Below are 9061 nucleotides of genomic sequence, written 5' to 3' on the forward strand. Positions count from 1 at the left end.
TCAGGCCGCATGGAGAAGAACAAGGGAAGAAGATGGCTGCGTGTCCTTTCTTGTTGAATTGTCCTTATGCTTGTCGCTCTTCTCTGTTGGCTCCTTGCTTGAGTTGCAGAGGCTGTGCTCTAATTGTCTTCTCCTTCTTTCCTTGAAGACAGTTTTAAGTGTACCGTTCAGGCTACACTAGCTCTTTTAAGTCATATGTTTTCTTCTGAGACTAAGTCTTCTTCTGAGCCTGTTTGGTGAGTGGGCACTTCCTTCCCAATGTCTGTACTGGTAGCTATACTTTTCCCCTAAGTTATCAGTTACCAGTTCTGGCCATTAAAGGCAAAGGTCCAGGGCCTATGGTCAGCCTGCTGGAGATGGAGGTCCAGAGTAAAGAGGGTAAAAGATAGGGGAGCAGTACTTTTATAGTCCTGCTAGGTCACATGGTTTCACCCCTAGGTGTCGAGCCATTTGTCCGACCCATTGTCTTGGAGATAGAAAGTATTTTGGGGAGAAAATCTCAAGTTGGTTAAGGTCAATTCCACATTGTGTCCAGCATTGTTCAACATATGACATTCAAACGACACATTGCTACAAAGCAAAACAAACAGTGAATAAAATAAAACAGCTATAGGATAGAGTAGGTCTGCACTATGATTTTCAGACAGTGTTTCAAATTTTGAGTGTTTCAAGCCTCCAACAGATGGAGTGACAGTCAATATGGAACCACATGGCTTGAGCAGAGGAAGGAGGTCAATGTGGGGAGATGAGTAGGTCCTCCGGAGACTGGCAGGCAGACAGCACAGGTCACTCTCCATTGAAGGCATCTCACTGGCGCCTCGTCCCCCCTGCCGTCTGACTGCGATTTCTCCATAGCCATTGACTCTCTGATCTTGTAGTGTAGAACGAGATGTTGTTTTTGAGCTCCCCAGTCTCCATTCACTCAGGATATTATGATGACAGGCCGCTCATAGGAAACCTCCCGAGCGATGAAGTCGTCACTGCCAGCTCGCCATGCATTAGTCCTCCTCATTGGGTCATGAGACCGCAGAAATAATTTGTAAAAATAGGCAGGGGGTATTCAAATCGAAATACACTAACGTTAGCTAGCTAGCCTGGTAGCATCGCTAGCTAGTTATCATGAGACGGCTGATTTGCAATGAATTCATGGGCAGGAAACAAATAGACGCAATCCAGATTTAATCTATAAACATTTGGCTATTCAAAACCAAAAATAAAGAAAAAAGATTCAAATAAAAAACATGTAGTAATTATTAAATATTTACAAAATGTACAGGAGCTCTCTGCCTAGGCGACCTCTCGGCAACATGGCACCCACCGAACCAGATGATGATGATGATGATGATATGTACCTTTTCTTTATATAAAAAGGGATTGTGTACCCTTCTGAAAAAAGGATGTGTACCTTTCTGCAGGTGTTCAACCCTGAGGGGGAGTTTCTTCTGAAGTTTGGTTCCAACGGGGAGGGGAACGGCCAGTTCAACGCCCCTACGGGGGTGGCGGTGGACGTCAACGGCAACATCATCGTAGCAGACTGGGGCAATAGCCGAATACAGGTGAGGCCAAAGAGCATGGAAGTGAGACCAAGGTCAGGGAAGTGGGAGACATTGTTTTGGTGTTAACTAAACTGTAAATGAAAACATTTTTCTAGTCCTCTAGAATGCTCTTTAAAATATAATTTTATTATCAAATCATTTTGTTAGATTTATTATATTTGTATCTAGAGTAGTCAGTTAAATTTGGAATACCACTAACCCCCCCCCCCCCCCCCCCCCCCCCCTCTGTCTCCTCTCTCTCGCGCAGGTGTTTGATGGCAGTGGTTCGTTTCTCTCCTACATCAACACATCGGCAGACCCTCTCTACGGTCCCCAGGGCCTGGCCCTCACCTCCGATGGCCACGTGGTGGTGGCTGACTCTGGGAACCACTGCTTCAAAGTCTACCGTTACCTGCAGTAGCCCTCGCACACTTAGTAGACACACACACTTATGCGTACACTCACATTCACAGATTCGCACACACGAAGACTTGCGCACACACACACACACACACACACACCATCCTCAGTACGGAGTAATGGGTGGATTTGCACTCATCCACTAATTCAATCCCGCCATCCATCACCGTGCCATACAGAACCTCTCTCTAACCGTTCACCCTGACATGTGCCTCTGTAGCCTCCTTCATGACCTTTAAGCTTGTCCTCCACTGACCCCCTGGAGTTCACAAGAGAAACCCTGTATTTCCCCAGAAACGTTTATTTTCTACTGTCGGCCATGGGGAAGAGGAAGAAGAGAAGGAGAATTGGTCATGTGATGTAGGTGGGAGGGAGGGACTATGATTGAGATCTCCATGGATTGGAGGATGACCCCGCCCCTAATGTGATATACAGAAGTAGTAGTCGGGTGAAGTTGCCCCTAGATGCTGATCTTGGGTCAGTTTTGCATTTTCCCCACTAATCGTTAAGGTTAGGATTGGTGGCGTGGAAGCTGATCCTAGATCTGAATTTAGGGGAAATTTCACCCCAGAGCTGATATACAATACATTCCTTTTGTTTAAAGGGATCCTTGTTGGGACGATGAAAAATGATAACTGGGTATCATGGTTAGGTTGGACAAATTCTTCCTTTCGTTATTTATTGTTGTGACATGGCACTTGATGTAAAACTGGAAGTTAATGTTTATCATGCAATGAAATTAAAGTATGGAAGTTGTTGCTAATATTAGTTGACGGTCACCAATGTGTATGGAAGTGAGATTGAAAGGAAGTAAAAATCTAAAATAAAGTGCCTTGACTTTGACACAGACTAGCTCCAAAAATATCTCATTCCCCAATTTCAATGAATTAGATTGTTTCACTTTCTTGGCATCTCATTATTATTATTATTTAGCATCAATGATCACCACAAAGTAATCTCCGGCTAAAGTAGCTTCTAGTAAAATGTTCTCAGTGAAAATGAGAGTTATCTACAGGTATCTCTACCCACCTCACCTGTTCAATTTCATACGTAGGACCTAAAATATATCAGGGTATTTTTTAAGCATGGTATATATAACAAGTGCATGCAACGCTGTCCGAAAACCTTCCCACAAACATTTGTGAAACATTCCCAAACATCTGCGAAACATTTGTCAAAGATTGCAGACATCTACAGGAAGCTATATTTTGTGACATCGCCCATTGGTTACATTTTGCTTAGGAGATAGTTCTTTGTATTTGTGGTAGTGGTTTTTTTCAATCTACACACCACCACTTGATATTTACATATATTAACAATAAGGAATTCACTTACTGCTCAGTGTATGATATCTTATCTCCTCTACTCCAGTGGTTTTACACTTTGCTTCTCTTCCACAATAATAACAGACTAGATATTGTTGCTCAATGCAAAGGATTGTGTGTGTGCGTGCGTGCGCGTGGTGTAAAATATGATAAGGGACAATTCACATTAAACTCTTTATGATACTACTTATGATGGCTCAAAGCATTCTGGGATGTTTAGTTCACTTTCAATGAGTCCTGAAAATTAACAATAGTTATACATCTGTGTTGTTCTTGCTACTCTGCACTGTAGGTAATTGTAGAACTGTTAGAAACAATAACGACAATATTGAAACTGATATTACAAACCAGTCATCTTTTACCTCCCATCCTCAATTGTTGAGCCCATTTGTCTGTTGTCACACAAAACTATTGATACTACTCAGGTGTAGTATTCTGATACTGTAGCTGACACTGTCTAATAGTTTATCTAAAAAACATACAACGGCTTAACAGTCGAGATGTAATCTGTGTAAATAAACTGCACTGTATAAAAAGGTAATTAGCCTACATCTTAATAGGTTCAGCCTTCAAAAATGCTCTCCTTATCTTTTTTTTCATGCGTCCGTTTGGATTAATTTAGATTCGAAAGCACTTGACTCACATCAATTCATTACTTTCATGTACATAGTTTCAGACAGCCATTTTGTATTTGTCCTTGTTAAGTTATTTGTTGTCCTCGTCCATGTTGATACCCTGATGCCAAATGGAAGAAGTGCCCATATACTGTATGTTTAGCTCTCAGTAATGCAGCAAATGTGATATGCAACTTGTACATTTTTGTACAGAAACTAAGTTTTAGTGGCATTGCAATGACTGTGCTGTTCCATTCCACCCCCTAAATGGGTATGTAAAACGTTTTTGAAGATTGTGTATTGTTGCAAGTGTTATGAATGTCATGCACATTGTTAATGTCAGACACACAGACTAAGAATGTTTTTTTCCCCCCTCATACATTCCAACTTTACGCAACACCCTGTTAAAAACGGCAGTGTTATTCCCTTTCACTGTATCGGAACATTCATATTTAAAGTCAGATTTCCCAAGCCCTAATATGCTTGCAGTGTGTGAAAACATTTCCTCAAGTTTGACCATACCATAATTTATGTTTATTTGCTCTTTGTGTACAGCACAGAAATAAAGTATTGCATTCCTGAAAAAAGTGTTTTGTCAATCCACTTCAATGAATGAGAAAGAAATAGCCTGTAGATAAGAAACTTAAATGAAGAAACACTTATGTAGTCAAGAAGGCATCAATAACAAACAAAGCTATTTCTGTAGACTTTTCTTGCAGCCTCCGGTAAAATCTTCTCATTGGGGAATTGTCCAGTTGGAAGAATCCTAACCTTTATTATATTCCATCTACCCACTCCTAGTACAAAGACACTTTGCTATTACTATAGAGGATTTGCCACCCTCTTTGGTACTGTCATAACCAATTATTTATACAGTACCAGTCAAAAGTTTGGACACCTGCTCATTCAAGGGTTTTTCTTTATTTGTACTATTTTCTACATTGTAGAATAATAGTGAAGACATCAAAACGATGAAATGCCACATGGAATCATGTAGTAACCAAACAAGTGTCAAACAAATCAAAATATATGTTGAATTTGAGATTCTTCAAAGTAGCCACCCTTTTCCTTGATGACAGCTTTGCACACGCTTGGCATTCTCTCAACCAGCTTCATGAGGTAGTCACCTGGAATGCATTTCAATTAACAGGTGTGCCTTGTAAATTTGTGGAATTTCTTTCCTTAATGCGTTTGAGCCAATCAGTTGTGTTGTGACAAGGTAGGGGTGGTATACAGAAAATATTATGGCAAGAACAGCTCAAATAAGCAAAGAGAAATGACAGTCCATCATTACAGAAAAATTCAAGAAATTTGAACGTTTCTTCAGGTGCAGTCGCAAAAACCATCAAGCGCTATGATGAAACTGGCTCTCATGAGGACAGCCACAGGAAAGGAAGACCCAGAGCCTCAGAAATTGCAGCCCAAATAAATGCTTCACAGAGTTCAAGTAACAGACACATCTCAACATCAACTGTTCAGAGGAGACTGCGTTGCGTGAATCAGGCCTTCATGGTCGAATTGCTGCAAAGAAACCACTACAAAAGGACACCAATAAGAAGAAGAGACTTGGTTGGGCCAAGAAACACGAGCAATGGACATTAGACCGGTGGAAATCTGTCCTTTGGTCTGATGAGATTTGTGATTAACGGATGATCTCCGCATGTGTGGTTCCCACCGTGAACCACGGAGGAGGAGGTGTGATGGTGTGGGGGTGCTACCACAACATTCTGCAGCAATACACCATCCCATCTGGTTTGCGCTTAGTGGGACTATCATTTGTTTTTCAACAGGACAATGACCCAACACACCTCCAGGCTGTGTAAGGGCTATTTGACCAAGAAGGAGAGTAATGGAGTGCTGCATCAATGACCTGGCCTCCACAATCACCTGACCTCAACCCAATTGAGATGGTTTGGGATGAATTGGACCGCAGAGTGAAGGAAAAGTGCTCAGCATATGTGGGAACTCCTTCAAGACTGTTGGAAAAACATTCCAGGTGAAGCTGGTTGAGAGAATGCCAAGAGTGTGCAAAGCTGTCATCAAGGCAAAGGGTGGCTACTTTGAAGAATCTAAAATATATTTTGATTTGTTTGATTTGTTTAACACTTTTTTGGTAACTACATGATTTCATAGTTTTGATGTCTTCACTATTATTCTACAATGTAGAAAATAGTAAAAATAAAGAAAAACCCTTGAATGAGTAGGTGTGTCCAAACCTTTGAGTGGTACTGTATATACATTATGACTGACAGGGGGTGCTGTTTTGATGCCGCTGCTCCTCCATCTTGGCACTCCCCCACCATTGTAAAACATGTTGGAAGCTATAGAAATGCATTTCTTAATGTTAAAAAAAAATGGACACATTTATTTTATTACAGACACCGTAATGCATACTTTTAAATTATATTATGAGAGCTCAACATAAAAAAAATTATATAAAAACATTTTCCTTAAAGTGTATATATATATTTTTTGTTCCCACTACAACAACAAAATACTTCAACACATCAGATGAAGAAGTGAAAGAGAGGTTTTCCTCGACAAAATCGGTCAGATAAACCTAAGCTTGTCGCCTGCCTTCCAGCCATTGAGATGACACATTGTTAGGGCGCAGACATGAGCATCTCATCATTATCTATAAATCTTTGAAAGATTTTGTCCTTGAAAGATTTAATTGAGGACTGCTTCTTCTGAGGAGTGCCAATATGGCCGAACTGTGGCTTCAAAGCCTATCATTGGCCAATACATCAGCAATCCAGGGTTTATATACAGTGCCTTGCAAAAGTATTCATCCCACTTGGCATTTTTCCTATTTTGTTGCATTACAACCTGTAATTTAAATTGATTTTTATTTGGATTTCATGTAATGGACATACATAAAATAGTCCAAATTGGTGAAGTGAAATTTAAAAAATGACTTGTTTCAAAAAAATTAAAAAAATAACTAATGGAAAAGTGGTGCGTGCATATGTATTCAAATCAAATCAAATCAAATTTTATTGGCCACATGTGCCGAATACAACAGGTGCAGACATTACAGTGAAATACTTACTTACAGCCCTTAACCAACAGTGCATTTATTTTTAATAAAAAAAAGTAAAATAAAACAACAACAAAAAAGTGCTGAGAAAAAAAGAGCAGAAGTAAAACAAAATAACAGTAGGGAGGCTATATATACAGGGGGGTACCGGTGCAGAGTCAATGTGCGGGGGCACCGGCTAGTTGAAGTAATATGTACATGTGGGTAGAGTTAAAGTGACTATGCATAAATAATTAACAGAGTAGCAGCAGCGTAAAAAGATGGTGTGGGGGTGGGGGGCAGTGCAAATAGTGTGGGGGTGGGGGGCCGTGCGGTAGCAGAGAGAACAGTCTATGTCTAGGGTGGCTGAAGTCTTTGACAATTTTGAGGGCCTTCCTCTGACACCGCCTGGTATAGAGGTCCTGGATGGCAGGAAGCTTGGCCCCAGTGATGTACTGGGCCGTACGCACTACCCTCTGTAGTGCCTTGCGGTCGGAGGCCAAGCAGTTGCCATACCAGGCGGTGATGCAACCAGTCAGGATGCTCTCGATGGTGCAGCTGTAGAATCTTTTGAGGATCTGAGGACCCATGCCAAATCTTTTCAGTCTCCTGAGGGGGAATAGGCTTTGTCGTGCCCTCTTCACGACTGTCTTGGTGTGTTTGGGCCATGATAGTTCGTTGGTGATGTGGACACCAAGGAACTTGAAGCTCTCAACCTGTTCCACTACAGCCCCGTCGATGAGAATGGGGGCGTGCTCAGTCCTCTTTTTTTTCCCTGTAGTCCACAATCATCTCCTTTGTCTTGGTCACGTTGAGGGAGAGGTTGTTATCCTGGCACCACACGGCCAGGTCTCTGACCTCCTCCCTATAGGCTGTCTCATCGTTGTCGGTGATCAGCCCTACCACTGTTGTGTCGTCTGCAAACTTAATGATGGTGTTGGAGTCGTGCCTGGCCATGCAGTCATGGGTGAACAGGGAGTACAGGAGGGGACTGAGCATGCACCCCTGAGGGGCCCCTGTGTTGAGGATCAGTGTGGCAGATGTGTTGTTACCTACCCTTACCACCTGGGGGCGGCCCGTCAGGAAGTCCAGGATCCAGTTGCAGAGGGAGGTGTTCAGTCCCAGGATTCTTAGCTTAGTGATGAGCTTTGAGGGCACTATGGTGTTGAATGCTGAGCTGTAGTCAATGAATAGCATTCTCACGTAGGTGTTCCTCTTGTCCAGGTGGGAAAGGGCAGTGTGGAGTGCAATAGAGATTGCATCATCTGTGGATCTGTTGGGGCGGTATGCAAATTGGAGTGGGTCTAGGGTTTCTGGGATAATGGTGTTGATGTGAGCCATGACCAGCCTTTCAAAGCACTTCATGGCTACAGACGTCAGTGCCTCGGGTCGGTAGTCATTTAGGCAGGTTATCTTAGTGTCCTTGGGCACGGGGACTATAGTGGTCTGCTTGAAACATGTTGGTATTACAGACTCAGTCAGGGACATGTTGAAAATGTCAGTGAAGACACTTGCCAGTTGGTCAGCACATGCTCGGAGTACACGTCCTGGTAATCCGTCTGGCCCTGCGGCCTTGTGAATGCTGACCTGCTTAAAAGTCTTACTCACATCGGCTACGGAGCGCGTGATCACATAGTCATCCGGAACAGCTGGTGCTCTCATGCATGCTTCAGTGTTGATTGCCTCGAAGCGAGCATAGAAGTGGTTTAGCTCGTCTGGAAGTCTTGTGTCACTGGACAGCTCGCGGCTGTGCTTCCCTTTGTAGTCTGTAATAGTTTTCAAGCCCTGCCACATCCGACGAGCGTCAGAGCCGGTGTAGTACGATTCAATCTTAGTCCTGTATTGACTCTTTGCCTGTTTGATGGTTCGTCGGAGGGCATAGCGAGATTTCTTATAAGCGTCCGGGTTAGAGTCCCGCTCCTTGAAAGCGGCAGCTCTACCCTTTAATTCAGTGCGTATGTTTCCTGTAATCCATGGCTTCTGGTTGGGGTATGTACGTACGGTCACTGTGGGGACGACATCATCGATGCACTTATTGATGAAGCCAGTGACTGATGTGGTGTACTCCTCAATGCTATCTGAAGAATCCCGGAACATGTTCCAGTCTGTGCTAGCAAAACAGTCCTGTAGCTTAGCATCTGCGTCATC

The 9061-nt window shown here is 42.7% G+C and overlaps 1 protein-coding gene across 3 annotated transcripts in view; it reads left to right on the forward strand.

Moving 5' to 3' along the window:
• Window positions 1-4475, forward strand: part of trim2a (tripartite motif containing 2a) — a 35728-nt gene extending 31253 nt beyond the window's left edge. For all 3 annotated transcript variants that reach the window (XM_084155016.1, XM_084155017.1, XM_084155018.1), the window contains 2 exons: window positions 1416-1556; window positions 1804-4475. In XM_084155016.1, the coding sequence (XP_084011142.1) occupies window positions 1416-1556; window positions 1804-1956 (294 nt within the window). In that variant the 3' untranslated portion in view covers window positions 1957-4475. The remainder of the gene's footprint in view (window positions 1-1415; window positions 1557-1803) is intronic.
• Window positions 4476-9061: the final 4586 nt, after the last annotated feature.

Source organism: Coregonus lavaretus (genome assembly GCF_964263955.1).
Source record: "Coregonus lavaretus genome assembly, chromosome: 38".
Lineage (NCBI taxonomy): Eukaryota > Metazoa > Chordata > Actinopteri > Salmoniformes > Salmonidae > Coregonus > Coregonus lavaretus.